Raw genomic sequence first — 23,322 nt, forward strand, 5'->3', positions numbered from 1 at the left:
AACAGGCCACTGTTAAAGGGCAGCTCTAGTGCAGTGTTTGCAGAAGCTCCAACCTAATGTTCCTACTGACTACTTCTACTTAATGCTACTACTTACAACTCCTACCTAATGTTTCTTTCTACCTGATGCTTGTGCCTAGATGTTCCTACCTTCTACTTCTATCTGTGGCTCTTACCATTTAGCCAAAAGGCAGGTCTAGTGCATAGTGCTCACCACAGGAAAATTGAGTGATAAAGAATGAGCTGTGTGAGTTAAGTGTTGTCAAGTGTTATGTATAACAAGGAGAGATTGCATGTTTGTGGAAAGAACGTCAGTAGTCCACGTGCGTGTGAGGCAGAAACAAAAGACTGTTACCCGACAACAACTGAAGTGCTGGCTCGCTAAGCAGCTGTCACTAACCCTCTTGATACCCAGGCAGGTAGTACTGGTAATATACCTCTTTGGTTGTTGGCTACTCACCAACAACTACCCGAGCCATTACAGAGTATTGTATGAAATTTTAACCCTGGCTTTACTGCATATCATAGGCTTTTGCACTTGGTATCCACATTGCTGAGGCCAATAACAGATGGTTATAAGTCAGTCACAGGTCTTCTACGTTACTCACAGATGGTCTCAGGCCAGTCACAGCTGGTCTTAAGTTAATCTCAGCTCATCTTAATATAATCACATCTGGCAAGAAGTTATTTACAAATGGTCTTATTTCAATCAGAACTGGTTTTTGGGATGAGCAAGGAGTACCTAAACAATACCCCAAACCTTGAGAGGGTAGGAGAATCAGCCATCCTAGTGATCTGAAAGAGGTAAGAGACTGCCCCTAAAGGAATGGAATTCATTAACCTTGCTAAATATCTTGGCTGACACTTTCTGAAAACTCTTAAACAGTGTTGGAGAAGCTATTAACACCTGCATCTCCAAGCATCTTAAGGTATTTTCACTGTTTACTGAGATAGCTGAGATGAGACTCATAACTTAATGATAGTCATATCGGTGAGGCTTTTAACAACTGGTATCTGTGGAGTGGTACATAAACACACTGACAGCTGTTTAAGTTATTTAAGTGGGAGAGAGCATGGAGCATATCAGGGGAGCCTCTTTAAGAATGACCAAGGATTACAAATGAAGTCACTCAGGGCTCAGTGCTGGGCTCCTCTAATCATGTGCTTCTGAAACAAGAGCAGATCAAATCTATCCCAGTAAGACAAAAATCTATCTGCCATGTTAAAGAAAGGTATATTCTTCCTGATAGCACACTTTCCAGGAGATCTTCCATGAAAATCAAAACTAACAGTCTCACTTCTTGAGGGCTTGTTTGAAGTCAAAGAACTTTCTCCCAAATAAAAGTTTGATGAAAAGAAAACTTTGAGGGAAGGGAAAATAGGTTCCATGTGGACTGGTGTTCATCTAAAGCATGTTGCTAGGCAGGTGCTCCTCACCATATAACACAATCTATTACCCATCATACATCAAGTTCCATGTGGACTGATGTTCAACTGAAATACATCACCAGGCAGGTGCTCGTCATCATTTAAAATGATCAATTACCCTCTAACACAAAAAGTTCAGAGGAGATTAAAAATTTCCTCTTATTACTGCTAGTCTTTTATTTGGGATCAACTGACCCTAAGCTTTCCAAAGATGAACAGAAAAACATCTGAAGGATGGTACAAAGAATCAAATTAGTCTTAACTAAAACAGTGGAAGTATGGTACAAATATTAAAATTGTCTAAAGACAAACCTGGAGGAACTTAATCAGTTCCTAAGATCTAATGAGATTGCTTGGTAAACTGGGGCCTATTCTAGGGCCAAACAGAAAAACATAATGCTTGCAGCTATCTCCTACTATGTCCCAAAGAACCCTCTAAGCCAGTCTTGGTCCATAATAGGTAGACTTCGTTTTGCTAAATTCAAGGAGACTCCCTCTTTCATAAAATAATCATCCATAAAAATTAATGCATTCTTGTACTTCAATTTCTCAAAGGGAGAACAGAAGCAGCAGCCAGGCAGGGAGTGCTCATCTTCCTTGAAGGCTCAGCATGGGGTGTCTAAATGTGTGAGGAATAACTAAGATAAGAAGAGAAAAGAGATAGGTAATAAATTGAGGAAAGAAACCTGAATGTTCTGGCTCTGAGTGAAACAAAGCTCAAGGGTAAAGGGGAAGAATGGTTTGAAAATTTCTTAAAAGTAAAGTCAGTTGTTTTGAGAGGATTGTGGGACTGTGTCGTAGAATTTAAGGAAGTAAATTCTAGATTGATGTGGGTAAAATGAAAGTGGATGGCAAGAGATGAATGATTATTAATGCTTATGCACCTGGCCATGAGAAGAAAGATCATGAGGGGAAAATGTTTTAGGACTGGCTAAATAAGTGTCGGCAATTTTGATATGAGAGACTGGGTATTTGTGATGGGTGATTTAACTGTAAAGGTGAGTAATGTGGCAGGTGAGGGTAAAAATGTGGGGCATATGGGGTATTCAATGTTATGAATGGAAATGGTGAACAGCTTGTGGAGTTGCATGCTGAAAGAAGACTGGTGATCAGGAGTATCTAATTTAAAAAGAGGGATATACACAAGTATACATATATGAGTAAGAGACATAGTCAGTGAGCATTACTGAATTACATACTAAATGATAGGCATGCAAAAGAGAGACTTATGTATGTAAATGTGCTGAGAAGGACAGCTGGTGGGATTTCTGATCACTATCTTGTGGAAGTGAGAGTGAAGATTTGTGGAGGATTTTGAAAAAGAGGAAACAGTTTTGGGAGAAGGGAGTGGTAAGAGTAGGTGAGATTGGAAAAATTGGAAAAGAGACTTGTGTGAAGAAATAAAATGAAAGATTGTGTGTAGAAAGGCAAAAGGTGAGAGTAAATGAAGCGATGGGAATGGGTGAGGAATGGGAGGTATTTAGGAAGGTAGTGGTGGCATATGCAAGAGATGCATATGGTATGCAAAAAGTTGAAGGTGGGCAGATTAGAAAGGGTAGTAAGTGGTGAGGACAAAGAAGTAAAATTTTTAGAGAAAGAAAGAGGTGTTGGAGCAGTACTTACAGGGAAGGACTGCAAATGATTGGGAGACTTGTAAGAGGAAACGGCAGGAGGTCAAGAAGGTGCTGGGTTGAAAAAGAGGACAAATGAGAGTTGGGTTAGCAGTGGTAAAGGATGTATGGATCAGGTACTTGCTTTAAATAATGCATGTGAGAAATATTTAGAAAGACAAATGAATCTGTAAATGGCATTTCTGAATCTGGTGAAGGCATATGATAGGGTTGATAGAGATCCTTTTGGGAGGGTCTTAAAAGTATATGGTGTGGGTGGTAAGCTGCTTGAAGCAGAAAAGTTTTTATCAAGAATGTAAGGCAGGCTTGTGTATGAGCAGGAAGAGAGGAGAATGAATAGTTCCAAGTAAAAGTTGGTCTGTGACAGGGGTGTTTGATGCCACGCCTTGGTTGTTCAATTTGTTTATGGATGGGGTGTTGAGGGAGGTAAATGCAAGAGTCTTGGAGAGAGGAGCAAGCATGTAGTCTGTGGGGGATGAGAGGGCTTGAGAAGTGTCAGATGTTTGCTGATCATACAGCACTGGTGGAAGATTATTATGGGATGCACGAATACTTCATTTTAAGTGTTAATTGTTGGATTTTTTATTAGTTTATATTCAGACACCCTAGCCTGAGCCTTTTTAAGGACAAATTCTCATATGGCTCTTTCTCTGTCTTTTTTGAAAGTGATAACGCAGAAAAGGTTTTCTAGCTCTCCACACCCACTTCTCAGCCGTTTTCTATGACATGTAGAAGATAGCTTTGTAACCCTGGGACTCCTCCTATAGGGCTCCTGCAGCTTTTAATCTGATTCACACAGGATTAAGATAAGAAGGTCTCCTCTAGGGCAGGAAGATCCTTGACTATACTGTACTCCTTTGGCTACTTCTCACTCATGTTGCTACCCCATGGAGGCAGAGTCTGGGAACACCCAGACTCTGCCTCTGACCCAGGTAGCTGTCTTTTCTATCTTTCTCACTAACATGTGGACTACTGGCATTCTGTCCACAAACATACAATCTCTCCTTGTCATATGTAACAACTGAGAACACTTAACTCATGCAGATCATTCTTCATAACTCTAGATTTTTCTGAGGTAAGCACTATGCGCTAGCCCTGCCCTTTGGCTGAATGGTAGGAGCAGTCGATAGAAGGAGTAGGTAGGAACACAGGTAGGATTATTAGGTAGAAACATTAGGCAGAGGTTGTAGGTAGGAGCAATAGAAGCAGTCCTTTAGAACATTAGGCAGGAGCCTCTGCAAACACTGCACTAGACTTGCCCTCTGCCAGTGGCCCGTTAAGGCTAAGGCACTAAAGGAAAAGAAGCAGCACTGGAGTTGTTTAGTTATGGAGACTCTGTTGCCATGGCCATCCCTTTGAGGGAGTTCCAATTGGAACAGATGTTAGATATATAGACGGATAAAAAATACAAACAATTATGACAGTGATACTATAATGAGGAAAGGGTATTTAATCTAAAGTTCATTACATTAGGCACACGCATTAAATAGTCAGTGGGAACATAGGAAGGTGCCTCTAAAAACACCATGATAAAGTTGCCCTCAGCCAATAGCCTGTTAAGGGTAAGGCATTAATAGCTAAGAAGCAACACCTTATGTTCACCAGTTGCCATGGCCACCCCCTTGAGGAAATTCCTGAAGGGAACAGGCATCAGGGATATAGATAGATTGACAGATATGAGATTTAACCCTTAAACTGCTCTCTCCATCTTGTGACAAACATTTTATCCCTGCTGGGAGGCATGCACCATCTATGTCACCTGCCCATCTCCTCCCTAGTCCACTCAACATCCTAAAAGATCCTCGCGAAAGAAAATATATCACTTTTGGGGAGATTTTCTTTAATCACATGTCTTCCCGTACTTGATTGCCATTTCTCATGTAAGCAAGGTAGTGCCAGGAACAGATGAAAAAAGGCCTCATTCACCTACAACCATTCTGCACCTGTTATGTGTAATGCTCCAAAACTTCAGCCCCCTATCAACAACTATGATGAAAACATACCTTTCTGTGGTTTCCCCTTGCTCTTCACACACATTTATTCTGTAAGGGCTTTTTTATGCATGCACAGAGGAAGTGTTTTGTTTGTCCTGCTGTATAAATCAGTAGTACATGAGAAATTAAGGAAGTTCAAACATCAGTCAAAGGTCAACTGACTGGAATAGTGTGAAAGGAAGAACATCTTAGGTATCAGGGAAGTGGGTGGGCATGATGCCAAAGGGTAACTGTGAGATCTGGCCTCACAAGAAGCTAAATGTTAAAAAACACCTCTCAAAGGCCCTAGTCAGGCTGCACTAGGGCAGCACCCTAAGGTTCCACTTGTCCTGGCATATACCATGTATGAGTTAAACCTACCCCATATCTCTTTCAAATTGGTGTCAAAAATAAAACCTGAATGAGTGAAACCACACATACTAAGTCCATGCATTCAAGGTTAAGGATTATCAAAATTCTTCAACAAAAACCTTTTCCCACTAATCATTATTCCGTGGTTTTGCAGACATATCAATATCTCTTGTATATGAGAAATTCTATATTCTATGGCTTATCACAGAGAAAATTAGTAGGCTGGAACAATGAGTAATTTGTAAAACGACCTTACTAAGCTAAAAAAAATAAGAAATTTGTAAAATGAGCTTGGTTATTATAAATACTTTTACTGTCATTCTACCTAAAACTGCAATAATATAATTTCTTTGGTATTTGAAATATCAATAAATACTGAAATAAGTAGGTTTTTGCTCACATCAGATCATCTGTAAATACTAACAACAAACACAAGTCCATACAGTAATTTCTCACAGCAGTTCATCACATAATCATAATAATTTACACATAAATTAATGAACAAAGTTATAACATTTCAAGCCAAGAATACACAAATGGTACTAAAATCTATATAAACCGTCTACAACACATAAAACATCCCATCACCACAATAGGTACTATTGGAATCATCATACATCTAAATTTTGTCTATTTTAACTTCCATTAATTAACTGTGTAAAAAAATATACTTTTTAACACAACTTAGCAAAACTCATACAGAATCTATTCTTCCACTTAATATTTTAGGTTGTCCAGTATGACCATTGGCTATACTTGCAGTGATACCATTGTTAGCATAACCATTGTTAGCTGCAGTTTGTGGCACGTTACTGTAACGGGAGACTTCACTAACACTATTTGGTGTCCTGGGATAAGGCCCCAGTCTGGCTGACTTTATGTGATTAAATACATATGCAGGATGGAAGGGTGGAGCCTCAAGGAGATTAGCATTGTGCACTGGATGGTAAAGATTCTTGAGATTTGCATCGCCGTTGTTGGCAGAAACTTCAAGGAGCTTTGTGCTCATCACCTGACTTAAAGGTACGACTGCTGCTTTCTTTTTCACTTGGTTTGCATCATACTTAGCCTGTAATGAAGGTAAAATGCATCATACTTAGCCTATTATATAAGAAAATTGCATCATACTTAACCTATAATGTTAAAAAACACTGAGCTGTATATCATGTCACATTCCATTCTATCACCTACACTATTGTTTACATGCATAGATTTACAGTAAACAATCACACTGGCAAAGATTAAATACCACCAGAACAAAAATGATTTGTCAGGGAAGAGATGACTACTTCCATATACAATCCTCTTATTCATCTACAAATTGGTGGAGTAAATGTTACACAAAGGATACAAACAATAACTGGCCACTGGGTACTTCCAAGGGTGTCTGTGATGGAGGAAGAGATCAGAAGGAAAGATTCGAGTGATAATGTCTGCATGGTAATGTTAGTTTGGTAATACTAGAATGGTTATAGTACAGTGCTTAGATCAGAAAAGCAAATGGATGACTTAAGATAAATACCTGGAAACTTTATACGTAACTAAACAGGCATAATTAATGTCAGTCATGGACCTCAAGTCAAATATATTCTTGAAAGTATCTATTGTGTTCAACTAATGTAACTGGTAAATCATTCTGAACTAACAATAATGTTGAAGTAAAACATTTGCCCCCAAGTTTGCATTCACCGATACAAGTGGTACAAGTCTTAAAACAGCTGCTCGAATAATGATGATCAAAGCACTTCATAATTGGATAGCCCTTGGTGATTTTGTAGACCTTTATCATACCACTTCTTAACCTTCCCTTTTCCAAGTTAATTAGCTGAAGGTATCTACCCAACTCTCATAGGATTTATTACTAAGACCCAAATTTATATTGGCAGTTCACTACTATACTCTCTCCACTTTGTCTTTTTTTTTTTTTTTTAAGCAAGGCAACCAAAGTGAATGTAAATATTCAAGATAGGTACATACCAGTTAATTGTATGAAGAGTGAAGATTACTTTCCTTGACAGAAATTTGAATGCCCTACCTATGAATCCTATAATCTTATTGTCAATATAGTATTGCTTCTATGTCTGTTCAAGTGGCTTTAGGTTATCAGAGAAATCACACCCAAGTCTTTTTCCTCATCCACCTTTTGTAACTCAATAAAATTCAGTGTTTGCCTTCTCATATTTTCTATCAATATCCAAACTTTGAATTATCTACATCAAAATTCACTTTCTCCACATATAAGACCAGACCACTTATTTGTCCATGTCAGCTTGCAGCAGTATATGTTCAGTGCATGTTGTACAGTTCCAGAGAAACTTGCATGGTGCAGCTTGGTTGGATAAACATATTATGTGAGTGGAGCTGATATTACCGAACAAGTGGTTAGTTGTTCAATCCTGGCAATTGTGGTTTGTTAGGTGAGTGGGAGATGGCAGTGTGGAAGCAGCTGGTGGGTACTATTCCTGGTCTGTCCCTCGAGATCATTGTTTAAATTCATTACCTAGTTGATGCATACAGCATATAAGTACATTAAGACATTTCGGATTTATATTAGTTTCATCATACCCTTAAGCGATGAAGGCGGCTGATAGCTGTATCACAGCTCCCTATCACCCATTACTCACACAAACAAACCTGCACCCTTGTAACTAGGTTCAAAACAATTAATATGACGAGCTGAATTTTTTATGTCATTGTCTGCGTTAAGATATAAGAATGGCTCAGTAGTGTATGTCTATAGTTTAACTTTATCTATCATGCCTGTTCCCACCCTTAACAGGCCACTGGCTGAGGGCAACTCAAACATAGTGTTTGCATAGGCTTCTACCTAATGTTCCTGCCTAATATTTCTACCAACAGTTTCTACCTAATGTTTCCACCTACTTGATTTCACTCTGACTGCATCATATGTTTGCAATGTTAGCCATACATCATCTTTGAAAATAAATGGGGGCAGAAAAAGCTTTTTTCACACACTGCACTTTCTGTTTTTACATTTAAAAGATTTTTCAAATATTAGTGCCCTATTTCTTAGAAACCCAAGAGGAAATTACTATATAAAATATGCCACTTAAACACAGTAAACTGTTACTTGCACTTTCTTAATCATGATACTCTTTATTCAGTCAAAATAATGGTACCTCACAAACATCACTGGCAGTAACCATTAAGAAGACATGTAAGACAAAATCAAATTCATCTGTCATAAGCTATAATCATACGCAATCCCAAGAAACAGAATACTTTCCATCATAAATTGAAACACTCTACGTACTGTACCTTAAGATTTATCTACCTTGCTCTGTTACGTCCAGCATTCATAGTGTTATGTTTCCTATAACCAGTCAAAGTTATAATCATGCAACATCTGAATACTATTTCTCTACAAAAATAATCAAGTAGGTTGTTAATCTGTAAAAATAGCATGACATGTAAAAGTTACTTTACCTTATTGTAAGCGAGGACACCCAAAATGGCCAGGAACATTCCAACCACATTTGCAAGTGTGATAGGATTCCTCAGCAGTAGCAATGATATGGTAATAACAGAGATACGTTTGGTAGCATTAGCAACAGCATATGTGAGTGGTGTGACGTGGTTTAAGATTGTGAATGCGATAAAATTTTGCAACCAATTAAGGCCACCATCCAACAATAGGAGGAAAATAGTTTCACCAGGATCTCTTCTTAACAACTGCAAAGATCAATTACATTTTAGTAAAAAAGAGTTGACTTCAAATTACAGTAAAACTTCTTATAAAACACATAATGGGAAAAGTATGTGTTAATCAAAGGTTAGTTGGATAAGAAAATTTATTTTCATGCATGATTACCATTCCCATACCAGTGAAGTAATGTCAAGAACAGAAAAAAAGGTTGCATTTCCTCATATCCATTCTCTAACCGTCACACGTAATGAACCAAAACCACAGCTCCCCATCCCAAACCAGGCTCCACAGACCTTTCCATGGTTTTCCTGGCCACTTCACATGCCCTAATTCAGTCCAATGATAGCATACTGACCCCTGTATACCACATCATTGCAACCCACTCTATCCCATTCACACCTTTCACCCTCCAGCAAGTTCAGGTTCCAATTGCCCAAAATCTTGTTCACTCCATCCTACCATTTCCAACTTGGTCTCTCCCTTTTCCTTGTTCCCTCCACTTCTGACAGATATCTCCTTGTTCTTTCTTCACTCATTTTCTCCACATTTCATACCATTTCAAGCAAGCAAACCCTCAGAAATCTACCCCAAGATTCCCTTTATGTTGTACAAAGTGACTAAAGGGGCTGAAAGCAGGGAACTGGAAACCCTCCCCTTGTGTTTAAACATGCCTGTGTTTGTTTACAGAACAATTTACTGGAGTAGATCTGACATCCTTTTTGTTGTGCTTTTTCAGTGTTCTATCACTGCATCTTTTCAAGAACATTTTGAGTGTTTTGATGTGTATAGCTTGTTGCATACCATACTGCAGAGCTAAAAAGTGCTGTAAATTGTGTGGTGAACAAAAGATAAAAATATTCCTGTACATGTGCTTGGGTGACACTACAAAGATTTTGGGAACACAAAACTCCCATAAGCCTATTACATAAGGTGGTGTCTTTTTTGTGACTTTTACTTTTTACGAAGCCTTTATTTTCTATCTATCTATATCTCTGATGGCCGTTCCAATTGGAACTCCCTCAAAGGGGTGGCGATGGCAACACAGTCACCCAAAATAGTGAACTCCAGTGCCACTTCTCAAACTTCAAAGCCTCATACCCAACAGGCCACTGGTAGAGGGCAAATCTAGTTCAGTGTTTGCTGAGGCTCCTACCAATGTTCCAACTGACTACTTCTATCTACTGCTCCTACCATTTTGCCAAAAGGCAGGGCTAGCGCGTGGTGCTCACCACAGGGAAAATCAGAGTTATGAAGAATGAACTCTGTGAGTTAAGTGCTGTCAAGTGTTATGTATGACAAGAAGAGATTGTTTGTTTGTGGACAGAATGCTAGAAGTACGTGTTAGAGAGGCAGAAAGAAAAGACAGCTACCTGAGTCAGAGGAGTGCAACTTGACAAGCACTGAAGTACTTCGCTCGCTCATTAAGCAGATGTCACTAACCCTCCTGATACCCAGATGGGTAGTACTGATAATATATCTCCTGTCATTGGCTGCCTGCCAACTACTATCTACCAAGCCATATTTTCAGTAATATTTAATTTGTTTACTATTTTAGTATGCCAGCAGGTCAACAGTGTTTTGTGTACAGTGGAACATTTGGCTATCAGCATTGCAATAATCTTGTTATGCCTTTGACTGGCAGGTTTTGTGTGGAATGACAGACCTTTGAGAAAAAGCTGGCTTCAGACACTTACAAAATAACTGTTCTAATACACAGGGAAGATGTCTTTCACAACATCATCAAATCCAGCTTGCTATGAGAATCAGGGAGTGAACCATCAACGTTGGATGGTTGCGCAGTGGGGGTTGAGACACCCCAAAGTGATCCTATTTCTCTCACTATACACATTTACCCTTGATGCCAATAATCACAAAATGTCACTTTCAGGCTTTGGGTGATGTTGACAACAAAAAACACGAAGTGAGGCTTGTCAGCGACTCTTCAAGCCATAAACATTTTTGTTTTCCAGGTGCCAAGGTAGATGATGCTGCCGACATCGTAGATGAGGTTTGTGGTGGCACTAACAATAATATGCCTGTTATTTGTGATGCAGGTACTAACAGTGTACTGAAGGAGAGAGCAGAAGAGTTAATGGAGAAATACTGCTGGTCTTTTTGACATTTTCAAGATAAAACTCATAATATTATGATTTCAGGAGTTCTTTTAGTACTGGCACTGGGAATGCCTTCTTTAGTAAGGAGCTCAATCTAAATAAGAGATTAGCAAACCTTTGTTTTCAGGAGGGAGTTGAATTCATAAACTTGAGGCAGCATTTCTTTATACTGTCTGGTATATGCAGGAATGCCACAGGAAAATGAAACAAAATAAGTTCCCCAGTGCACTTCTGTGTAATGCTCACATCATCAGGGGAGATACAAGAATGAGATATAGAACAGTTAGTTGATATACAAGGAAGAGACGTAGCTAGGATGCCACTGGTAAACAAACGTCACTGGATGATGATGTTGGGGTTGGAGCATTTGGGTTTGGCAACATGCCTGTCATAAAATTCTGCCCACTTCTCATCTTTCTCATGCCACATGCATCTTTTGCACATGCCATCACTGCTTCCCTAAATACATTCCATTCCTCACCCACTCCCCTCAAGTCACATGCTCTCACATTTTGCCATCTACACTCAGTCTCTCCCGGTACTTCCTCACAAAAATCTCCTTTCCAAGTTCACTTCCTCTCACCACTCCCTTCTCCCCAACATTCTCTTCTCTTTTGAAAACCTTTACAAATCTTCACCTTCACCTCCACAAGACAGTGATCTGAAATTCCTCCAGCTACCCCTCTCGGCACATTAACATCCAAAAGCCTCTCTTTTAAATGTGATCCAATAATGCCCTTCAACCATCCCTCCTACTCACACGTGTAGTTATGTACATCTCTCTTTTTAAACCAGTTATTCCCAATCACCAGTCTTTTTTCAGCACACAAATCAACAAGCTCTTCACCATTTCCATTCACAACCCTGAATACCCCATGTACACCAGTTATATCCTTAACTACCACATTACTCAACTTTGCATTTAATTTACTCTCTTACACTTTAATACAAACTCCTACAACTCCTGCTTCAAGAATAATGCTACTCCTTCCTCAGCTCTTGTCCTCTCACCAATCCCTGACTTTACTCCCAAGACTTTTCCAAACCATTCTTCCCCTTTACCCTTGAGCTTCATTTCACTCAGAGCCAGAACATCCAGGTCTCTTTCCTGAAACATACTGCCGATCTCTCCTTTCTTCTCATCTTGGTTACATCCACACACATTCAGACACCCCAATCTGAGCCTTCGAGGAGGATGAGCACTTCCCGCTTGACTTCTTCTGTTTCCCCTTTTAGAAACTGAAATACAAATCTTTTTGGCAGCTCCTTCATCAGCTTTTGCTGCTTCACCTGTGACTGAAACACTGTGCAATCCATATCTTCCATTAAATGTACTGGACCAAAAATGACTTGCCGTAAAGTTTTCGATGTAACCCTCTCCTGCTTGCTCCTTCAGAGTCTCAAAAAGACTTCTGTTCTTTGCCTGAATTGTTAGTAAGCTTAGTGGTACATGTTTTTGAATCTGAGCTTCCATTCACAACATCAAAAACTTTTCCATTTCATGGATGGGATCTTGTCTATGCTTTGTTATTATCATAGACTTCATACTTGCTGAACCTTTCACTGCATCACATATTTTTTCATTGCCCTGAAAAGTTAAGGAAACCATTGAATGGGACAACTGTAGATCATGTGCAGTCACATTAACTTTTTTCCTCCTTCATTTTGGTGATTACCTTCTTTTCAATTCCAAATCAAGCATCTTCCTCGGCTTCTTGCCAGATCTTTCAACATATGATGGGTTTTTTCTCTTACTCGTCATCTTCTTTAGGGTTTAATACAAAAATGGTTAAATCCAGCATAAAAATTCTTTAGATTCATTTAAGTAACACATGCCAATGAATGGTAACTAAGAGCAAGAACTGAGAGAGATGCTATGATGTACACAATGCCGGGATCAGGTGACATTCACTATCATATGCGCACAGCTATTAGCACTGGTGGACATACTATCAAGTGTAGGGGTGAGGGTCAAGTCAATTGGGAGGTGAGTTTGAATGGAGAAAAACTGGAGGAAGTGAAGTGTTTTAGATATCTGGGAGTGGATCTGTCAGCGGATGGAACCATGGAAGCGGAAGTGGATCATAGGGTGGGGGAGGGGGCGAAAATTTTGGGAGCCTTGAAAAATGTGTGGAAGTCGAGAACATTATCTCGGAAAGCAAAAATGGGTATGTTTGAAGGAATAGTGGTTCCAACAATGTTGTATGGTTGCGAGGCGTGGGCTATGGATAGAGATGTGCGCAGGAGGATGGATGTGCTGGAAATGAGATGTTTGAGGACAATGTGTGGTGTGAGGTGGTTTGATCGAGTAAGTAACGTAAGGGTGAGAGAGATGTGTGGAAATAAAAAGAGCGTGGTTGAGAGAGCAGAGGAGGGTGTTTTGAAATGGTTTGGGCACATGGAGAGAATGAGTGAGGAAAGATTGACCAAGAGGATATATGTGTCGGAGGTGGAGGGAACGAGGAGAAGAGGGAGACCAAATTGGAGGTGGAAAGATGGAGTGAAAAAGATTTTGTGTGATCGGGGCCTGAACATGCAGGAGGGTGAAAGGAGGGCAAGGAATAGAGTGAATTGGAGCCATGTGGTATACAGGGGTTGACGTGCTGTCAGTGGATTGAATCAGGGCATGTGAAGCGTCTGGGGTAAACCATGGAAAGCTGTGTAGGTATGTATATTTGCGTGTGTGGACGTGTGTATGTACATGTGTATGGGGGGGGGGGGGTTGGGCCATTTCTTTCGTCTGTTTCCTTGCGCTACCTCGCAAACGCGGGAGACAGCGACAAAGTATAAAAAAAAAAAAAAAAAAAAAAAAAAAAAAAAATATTTTTTAATTCATATATTTTCCGGTCTTATGTATGGATGGTCATAAGTCGTGCAGGCCGTAAGTCGGAGAGCATCTGTATACTGTTCAGCCATTGCAGGGTGACAATGAAAAATTTTTCCATACCTTATGTGTCTAAATCTTTCTTCAAGAAGAGAAACATTTACATAAATGTAAATAGACATATTAATCATACAGAGACATAGGGGAGAAGTTCAGAGAACAGTGGGAGAACAGACAATAAACAAAATTAATATAATGACATTGGGCTTATGATATGCCGCATACATTCACATGGTGACAAAATTGAAAACATGAAGTACTCCATGTGAGGACTATAACAAAATTCTGGTATCCAATACCAGCAACTACCTTCCAAACAAAAGTATGCCTCACTGGGGACCTACCTGAGTATCATCATAAAAAATACTGTGACCGTCAGTGAAAATCCACACTGGAAGAAACATGAACAGGGCCAGGTATCCAAGTAGGTGCAGAAGCCTTAGGTGATGGATACCCGTATCAGTCAGCACCTGCAAAAACACTTTGTATACAGTAAGCTGTAGATGTAATTTTTTTTCATTATATTAGCCATTTCCTGCATTTGTGAGGTTGCATCAAAGTCACATGACAGCCTAACTGGGTAAAATCATCTCTAGGCCCCCTTCTCTGTTCCTTCTTTCGGAAAGTAAAACAGGAGTGGAAGAATTCCTGGCCCCCGTTCCCACCTATTTTAGTCTCCTTCTACAACGTGCAGGGAATATGGATGTAGAATTCTTTCTCCCTTACCTCAGGGATGTTTGTATGTATAAATTACTTTTCATACATATTTGCCATTTCCCGCTTTTGCTAGGTAGCATCAAGAACAAAGAACCGAGCCTTTAAGGGAAAATCCTCACTTAGACACCTTCTATATTCCTTCTTTTGGAAAAGTAAAAACTGGAAAAGGCATATGATAGGGTTTACAGAGATGCTTTGTGGAAGGTTCCAAGTGTGTATGGTGCGGGAGGTAAATTGCTAGAAGCAGTGAAAAGTTTTTACTGAGGATGTAAGGCATGTGTACAAGTAGGAAGAGAGAAAATTGATTGGTTCCCAGTGAAAGTGTGATGTCCCCATGGTTGTTTAATTTGTTTATGGTTGGGGTAGTTCGTGAGGTAAACGCAAAAGTTCTGGATATAGGGGTGAGTATGCAGTCTGCTGGGTATGAGGGGGCCTTGGAAGTAAGTCAGTTGTTCTTCAGCAATGATACACCTCTGGTGGCTGATTCATGTGAGAAACTGCAGAAGTTGGTGACAAGTTAATTGGAATGTAAGTCTGAATGGAGAAAAATTGGAGGAAGTGAAGTGTATTAAATATCTGGGAGTGGACTTAATAGTGAACGGAAGCATGGAAGCGAACATGTCACAGTAGGGGAGGGGCAAAAGTTTTGGGAGCGATGAAGAATGTGTGCAATGAGAGAGCATTCTCAGAGAGCAGAAACGGGTATATTTGAAGGAATAATAGTTCCAACAATATTATATGGATGCCAGACATGGGTTATAGATTGGGTTGTATAAAGGAGGGTGGATGTGTTGGAAATTAAATGTTTAAGAACAATACATGGTGTAAGGTGGTTTGATTAAGTAATGAAAGGGACTGAGTGTGAATGAATGTGGCCTTTGTTGTCTGTTTTCCTGGCACTACCTTGCTGATGCAGGGGCTAGCAATGCTGTTTCCTTTATGCATATATGTGTGTATATGAGTGGATGGGCTGTTCTTCGTCTGTTTCCTGGCGTTACCTTGCTGACGGGGAAACAGCAATTGTATATATATAATTGCAGACACATACATATATACACATGTACATATTCATACTTGCTGCCTTCATCCATTCCGGCCACCACCCCGCCACATATGAAATGACACCCCTTCCCCCCGCGTACATGCGAGTTAGCGCCAGGAAACAACAACATACACATACACATGTATATACATACATGGCCATACACACACATATACATACATATACATTTCAGTGTATACATACATATACATACACAGACATACATATATACACAAGTACATATACAAGTAAAAAAGAAAAAAAAATTAGAAATCAGAATAAAAATTTCTCCCTTTTACTTCATAAGCATCCTCTCATCACCTAAAAGTACAATGAAAGAAACAACAAAATACTTCAATAAAATAAGATATAACTGACATCTTACCTTTTTAGAAAAGATATTTTGGAGTGAAAAGCCACACGTTGCCATCAGAGCAGCAACTAGCCCCAGCATGTCAAAAAAGATCTCTGTTATGGTGGCAATGGCAACTCCTATGATGATTGGAGCTAAAGAAAAATAAACCTGCAAAAGTCAAGATTTCAAAAGGTCAAAATACCCACATTCCTGGTTAGATGCATGGATAAATAGTCTTTTAAAATTGTAATATCTAAAATTTAAAAACAAATATTGTAATTACTGCAGATGGAAAAGAGTCTTAAAATTTATACTTTCTGGTATACTGTTAATGTTACTTGTTTTTCCTTGAGAGTAAGTAATGCTCATGATGATACAAGACACTGATTTACTTTCTGATGACATGGTTACAAATGGGTTAAGATAATTCAAATATAGTGTATGACAAACAGAAAAGTTACAGCCTTATTCAAAACAAAATATAGTACACTTCTGGCAGAAAAGCTAGGCATTAGTATTGACCAACTATGGAACTACATATCAGTTATTGTCTATCATCCAACAATCTAAGAATTGTCTGCAATAACCTGAAAGGTAAACAAACATACACTTATAATGGTAAAAGTTAAGCTAAAAAAGAACTCAATTTTTCCTCCACCTGCCTGATACCTTTATAGGCTACTAATGGTAAGACAATTCATGTGAGCGTTTCAACAGAGGCAGACAAAGTTCAATCTTCATGTAACAATGGTCACCATAACCAGTCACACCTAGCCATGATAGCAGCTGTTTCAGTGTAAATTCCAGCTTTTGGCTTGTGATGACCCCAGAATTTTCAACATCACCCTTGATATCATTTCCAAGTCCAAGCTGGTCAGGTGTCACCATTATTTTATTAATAATTCCGTGACTCATCTATTCACATTTTTCTTCACCGAATTCCTGTAAGTTTTCTTAAGTTCAAAGATATGTTATAGCTAAATCTTTTTTGTACTTCCTCCTTGTCTTTTACTGATGCTATCATTTGCTAGCTAAAGTGTCATCTATAAAAGCATCTAACAATTTCCAAAATCTATGAGTCCCTTAACTCCCGTATCCTTAGACACCTCGAAACTCAGTCTTCACTCTTTCATTGCTTTCATGATGTGAGATCCACTGGTGATATTCTTTTCCATCTTAATAATGTCTGGTCATCATCCCTGAAAGATTTTGGGGAGTTTTATGTAGTTGGCCTTGACATATCCAAAGCTTTTGACAGGGGTGTGGTATTGGAGTGTCATCTCTAAGCTACCCTCCCTCACACCTACATGTATCCTAAAACTTTCACTCAACCCTCAATCCACTCTTACACACGCATTTGCTTTCACACCATCCAGCAGTTGTCCCCCTACACCATACATCCTTAACAGATCCCAATAAGCATTCCACTCAACTCTGTCATGCTTTCTCCAGATCCATAAAAGCTGAACACAACTTCTTACCTTTTCCACAGTAATTTTCACTAGAAAAACCTGATCCACACATTCCCTACCTTTCCTAAAACCCTCTTGCTCTTCACATATTCTGCATTCAGTCAGTTCCATCAATCTATCAGTAAAATTCTTGCATATGCTCTTCCTGGTATACTTAACTGATCCCCCTATAATTGCTACATACACCCTTAGCAACTTTTCTTTTAAATAAAGGAACAATAATAGCTTTCATCCAATCCTCAGGCACAACCTTCTGTTTCCATGATAAATTACATATCAGATGCACCCACTCTGTCTCACTTTCTCCTCCATACTTCAACATTTCAGATGTGTTCTCATCTGCTCCAGGTGCCTTTCCTAACTGTATTACTGGGAATAAAGTCTTTAATAAACTTCTCCCTGCATTGGGAATAAAGTCTCTTTAATAAACTTCTCCCTCCAAAGTAGTCTACATCTCCCTACTACTCAAGTAGCATAGCCTTGGGCTGCAGGACCCTTTAGAAAGGTTTTAGGTACCACCAGGACTCTGTCATAAAAGTTGTTCTTGGGTTACTTATAAATAAACTAAATATAAGAAAGTAAGAATTCATTTTTTAATAAAAAGAAGCTACCTCGCACACATGCGGGGGGAGGGGGTTGTTATTTCATGTGTGGCGGGGTGGCGACGGGAATGAATAAGGGCAGACTATGAATTATGTACATGAGTATATATGTATATGTCTGTGTGTGTATATATTTGTATACGTTGAGATGTATAGGTATGTATATGTGTGTGTGTGGATGTGTATGTTTATACATCTGTATGTGGGTGGGTTGGGCCATTCTTTCGTCTGTTTCCTTATACTACCTCACTAACACGGGAGACAGCGAAAAAGTATAATAAAATAATAAACAGACATAAGACTTGTGCAGTACAAAGAGATGGATAAATGTAGTGAGAGAAGTTACCTGGGAATATTTCAGACAAAGATCTCTGAGGTATGATTGGGGACTGAACACAATGAAGCATTAAGTGTAAGGAGGTGGAAGGAATGGAGACATTGGTCTCAACTGACAAATTAACTTGGTCCATCCACGTTAGTGAGGTAGCGTTAAGAACAGAGGGCTGAGCCTTTGAGGGAATATCCTCACTTGGCCCCCTTCTCTGTTCCTTCTTTTGGAAAATTAAAAACGAGGGGAGGATTTCCGGCACCCCCACTCCCTTTCCTTTTAGTCGCGTGATCCAGCCCATCTAACAAAGAATGTTGTAGTGGTAACAAATAAACAGACAGAAATGTATAATGGAAATGTTAGACTGATGAGATAGTTGAACTGGAATATAAGGCAGGAGCAAGGCGAAAAAATAGAAATAAAATTTATAAAGTATTGGGGTTTCATAAACATGGAACAGGCTGAGAGAAAATAACTGCAAATGCAAATGTTATCCAATAAATTTAAAAAGGATGAATGATAAAAAACAAAGTTTAAGAAAGAGAGGAACAGGCTGAGAGGAAAAAATTGCAAATTCAGATGTTATCCAATAAATCTAAAAAGGATGAATGATAAAAAACAAAGTTTAAGAAAAGGAACCCAATTAATTCCCTATTAGGTAAATTTGTATGGATTGTTAACAGATTGTTAACCCTGAAATCAAAAGATGCAACAAGTACAATATGAGAAAACAAATTTAAGAGTTGGGATCCAAAATGATTTAATGCACTGCATGCAGTCATTAGGACCACTAAAGACTGTTTAGTGAAGTAAGTTGAAATGAGTACCAGAACAACCAAGATATGGTAGCTATGTAAATGTATGGCCTGTTATCTCCAACAACTTGATTAAGCAGAGGAGCACAATGACAGCTTATTCGCAGACCAAACTGTTGGGGTAGAGGATCTGTGAAACCATTGTTAGGTACATGTAAAGTATGGTAAGAGTGCAGATTTCCCTCCTTATGCGACAAAATAGGTAATCACAAACATCTCAGGTACTCAGCTTACTATACCCTAGCCTGATTAGCATGTAACATACACATTCGTTATTGCCTTAATACCAACCTGAGCTGTAAACCTTGACAAATATTGCTTCAGAACTTAATGAGTCATCTCCAACAAATTTATCCTTCATTCTTGGAAAGAATATTTGTGACAACTTTAGTTCATGTCCAACAGAATTCATGTTGGTGAAGTTTACATCCTTACAATTTTACAAAACTCCTTAAATCTAAAAATTTCAGACACTTCATGGACACAAACATAATTATCACACATATTCATAAGTACATCTGAGAATAGTCATCAAAATATATATATAATACATGATTATACTGAATTCTTTCATTCCATAACTATAGTTATGCAAAAGTCATACCTTAGTTGTCTGCTTTTCTCCAAACAACACTCTTCCAAGCAACACGGTGAACAGCGGCATTGTAGCCTTTACTGTAAGAGAGAACATTTCTCTAGCAGGTAAAATGGATATGTGAATATGCTTACAAACATCAATAATGAAAGGCAGTGAATAATTACTCAATCTTTTGTATAATACGCCATATCATTTGATACAGGAAGAATATCAAAGACACTATTAAATAATCTGATTTTGGTGGTATATTTATATATACACAGTCCCAAGGAGTAAGTAATAATGGCTAAACAGATCTCAACCTAGAATATTTCTGATAGTGGTACACCAACAAACGTATCCAGTAATGATTAGTAAACACACAGGACTGTAAAGGGTTCCCAAACTTAAATTGCATGTGAATGACCGAAAAGTCACACTCATTGCAGCTAGAAGTAAATGAGTACAATCTCATCAAAGAGCTTCTCACAACAAAGGGGTCCATTGCTTCCATGCTCCTAATTACAGTCCAGACTTGAAGCTGCAGGAGTTCCATAAAAGAAGTCATGGGGTTTTATGATTAATTTATAAGACAGTTGCTGTACCTTACCTTCCTGCCCTAGGAGTCCATTCTATCCTTATGAGGCTCCTGAAGACTCAGGAAGCTGATGCTATGTCCAATGGACAGAACCACAGGCTGTAGTGTTGTGATGTTGTGTATATAAAGTATGGAGCAATTCGACATGTGAGTGCTCAGTGTCTTCTTTATAGTAGTGCATTATGGGCATGAACAGTCTTGGAATATACCAAGTGTTTATAATGTTGTAGTGATGAGTGATGTCCAGAACCTAAGCAGGGGAATGTGACCCGTGTTTGTCTGGGAAGCGTGCGTTCTGATGGATGTTTGTCTAGGGGGTGAATTTAAGACTGAGCTGTGTGGCTTAGTGCTTTCCAGGCTATTTCAGTAGGTACGTATTTTGACACTGTTCTATATGCTGAGGTTGGGGGGATATGTGATGCAGGGGTAGGCTTCCTATTTCTACTTGGAGGCTCGTGCTTAGTTATAGAAGGGTTAGGGTGGATGGGGGGTCTAGTTCTGTAGTATAGAAGTAACTGCTGAGCATGTTGAGGTGAGACTGTACTGGGAAGATCTTTATTTCAGAGTGATTGTTCTGAGTACTTCATATAGTGTGGTCTGCAGGGTGGGGGAGGGGGTGAAGGTGCTGGAAGCAATGAAGAATGTGTGGAAGGAGAGAACGTTATCTCGGAGCAAAAATGGGTATATTTGAGGGAATAGTAGTTCCAGCAACATTATATGGTTATGAGGCATGGGCTATTGATAGGGTTGTACAGAGGAGGGTGGGTGTGTTGGAAATGAAATGTTTGAGGACAGTATGTGGCGTGAGGTAGTTTGATCGAGTAAGTAATGAAAGGGTAAGACTGACCCCTGAGGAACACCACTGGCTACATTGCCTCAGTCTGATGCAGGTAAGACTGACCCCTGAGGAACACCACTGGCTACATTGCCTCAGTCTGATGCAGCTCCAGTGATGCATACCCTCTGTTTCCTGTCAGTGAGCCACACCCTAATGCAATTAAATACACAACCCCCAATGCCATGTGCTGTTATTTCTGTAAGCAGATGCTCATGTGGTACTCTGTCAAAAGCCTTACTTAAGTCTACGTATACAAAATCATAACTCACCCTGACGAAGTTTCAAATATTTTATTAAAGAGGGAGAGAAGGTAACTAAGATATGAATTCCCTTTTGTAAACCCATGTTGAGAATCCCAAATGAGATCATGATTCTCCAATTGTTCCCGTATTTTGTCCGCTATAATTGACTCGAGAAATTTCCCCACAAAAGCCGTCAGACATGTATTAGTCCACATGTGGAGTATTGTGTCTAGACACAATACCCACGTTTACCTAAAGATATTCAGGGTTTGGGGAAAGTGTAGGCAAGACCCACCATGTCTACAACCTGAGGCAATACAACTATGATAAATGGCTCTTTCATTGGAAATGTCAGCTACTTTTAAAGAGGACATATGAAATATGACCTAAATGAAGCATTTAAATCCTGAATAGTTTGGAGGATGTGAATAAAGACTTATTTTTTCAAGCATAACCTGAACCACAATCTCGAACTATGTATATAAACCCCGACAGATCGGAAATCAAGACTTTTTTAGTCTAGGGTGATACCTTTTTAGAACTCTCTTCTAGGTTGGGGCATTAATGGTGCCATAGTCAGTAATTTGGCACAAATCAAGATAAAATACCAGTGACTTTGTGGATGTGGAAAAGACATTAATGTGTACCTCTCTTTCCTCCACAATTTCCCTTGGCTTTATCGCCCTACCCACTTCTTGTATGTAATCCCATTTCCTACTTAATGTCTACTACTAACTTATATTATGTGATTCACTTTCATTTTCCAAAATTTTTGTGGGCATCTCTTTAAACTTTGGTACAATGAACTAAATACGTTCCCAGTGACTGGCCTGCCCTTACCTGTATGAGCGTACGAGACTGGCACTCTCCATATGCTGACGTGAGAAAATACCGATGCTATAAATTTTCCGAACGCGAGGGGTATAATAATTCTCTTATAATAACTCCAACTTATATCTGCTCTTCTCCTGACTCCCATCCATTTTAAAACGGGGCTGCTGTACAGCGTTATGGACATTAACTGCACCATCGTCACCGTCATAGGGTACGGGAACTCGTTCAGTAGGGTCTTGCCCACAACATTATTACTAGAGCTTACTAGATACCAAATTATACATAATAAAATAACACGGGCTATTTCACTTCCGACTTTATTATCAGCCATGTTGGCAACTGTGACGTCATGAACAACAGTTGACGTCACCAGCGCCAACTGACGTCATCATCATCAGCTGAGACCTACCGGAAAGACATTTTCTACGTACTTCTTGTGAAACCATGTTATAATATAGCGAAGAATACTTTCGCACTTACGAATCATGATAAATTCATCGTGTCCAATTTAAGAAATGTTTTCCCCAAGTCCACATATCAACAGGTATGCATGGAACCTCTTTATATTGGAATATTTTCATATAGTCTTTTTAATAATTTAATATATTGTGTAAACAAAGCTCAGTTTTTCATAAGGAATCATATTCTGTAGTTTGAAAAGCAGACAAATGTGCCAAAAATACTTAAAGGGAGGCACTTTCTATTTAATCTTCTTGGAATTTGGATATCACAAAAAGTCAATTTGGAAGAGCCACGCAAAGGAGCAACCATGATTGAACTCGTCTGTTCTTTTAAGTATCATGGGTCTTATTATATGCTCTGGTTTAACACTCT

General features: G+C 39.1%; 1 protein-coding gene across 1 annotated transcript; it reads right to left on the reverse strand.

Moving 5' to 3' along the window:
• Nucleotides 1-1,586: 1,586 nt before the first annotated feature.
• On the reverse strand, nt 1,587-23,317 carry LOC139764770 (solute carrier family 35 member E1 homolog). Its single transcript, XM_071691640.1, has 6 exons — nt 22,495-23,317; nt 20,004-20,074; nt 16,213-16,350; nt 14,413-14,538; nt 8,851-9,096; nt 1,587-6,472 (listed from the first exon to the last, which is right to left on the reverse strand). The coding sequence occupies exons 1-6, from the start codon at nt 22,817-22,819 to the stop codon at nt 6,098-6,100; spliced, it is 1,281 nt and encodes a 426-aa protein (XP_071547741.1). The 5' UTR covers nt 22,820-23,317; the 3' UTR covers nt 1,587-6,097.
• Between the last annotated feature and the right edge of the window lie 5 nt (nt 23,318-23,322).

This window comes from Panulirus ornatus, chromosome 51 (assembly GCF_036320965.1).
Source record: "Panulirus ornatus isolate Po-2019 chromosome 51, ASM3632096v1, whole genome shotgun sequence".
Taxonomy (NCBI): domain Eukaryota; kingdom Metazoa; phylum Arthropoda; class Malacostraca; order Decapoda; family Palinuridae; genus Panulirus; species Panulirus ornatus.

What these genes read in the sequence shown, in the direction of transcription:
- LOC139764770 (XM_071691640.1), bottom strand. Translation starts at nt 22,819, where the DNA reads ATGGCTGATAATAAAGTCGGAAGTGAAATAGCCCGTGTTATTTTATTA. An exon ending in AGTCTCGTACGCTCATACAG is followed by an intron (nt 20,075 to 22,494) that starts GTAAGGGCAGGC and finishes TCTCTCTTACAG; the next exon opens with TAAAGGCTACAATGCCGCTG. An exon ending in GTGTCCTCGCTTACAATAAG is followed by an intron (nt 6,473 to 8,850) that starts GTAAAGTAACTT and finishes CCTTCATTACAG; the next exon opens with GCTAAGTATGATGCAAACCA.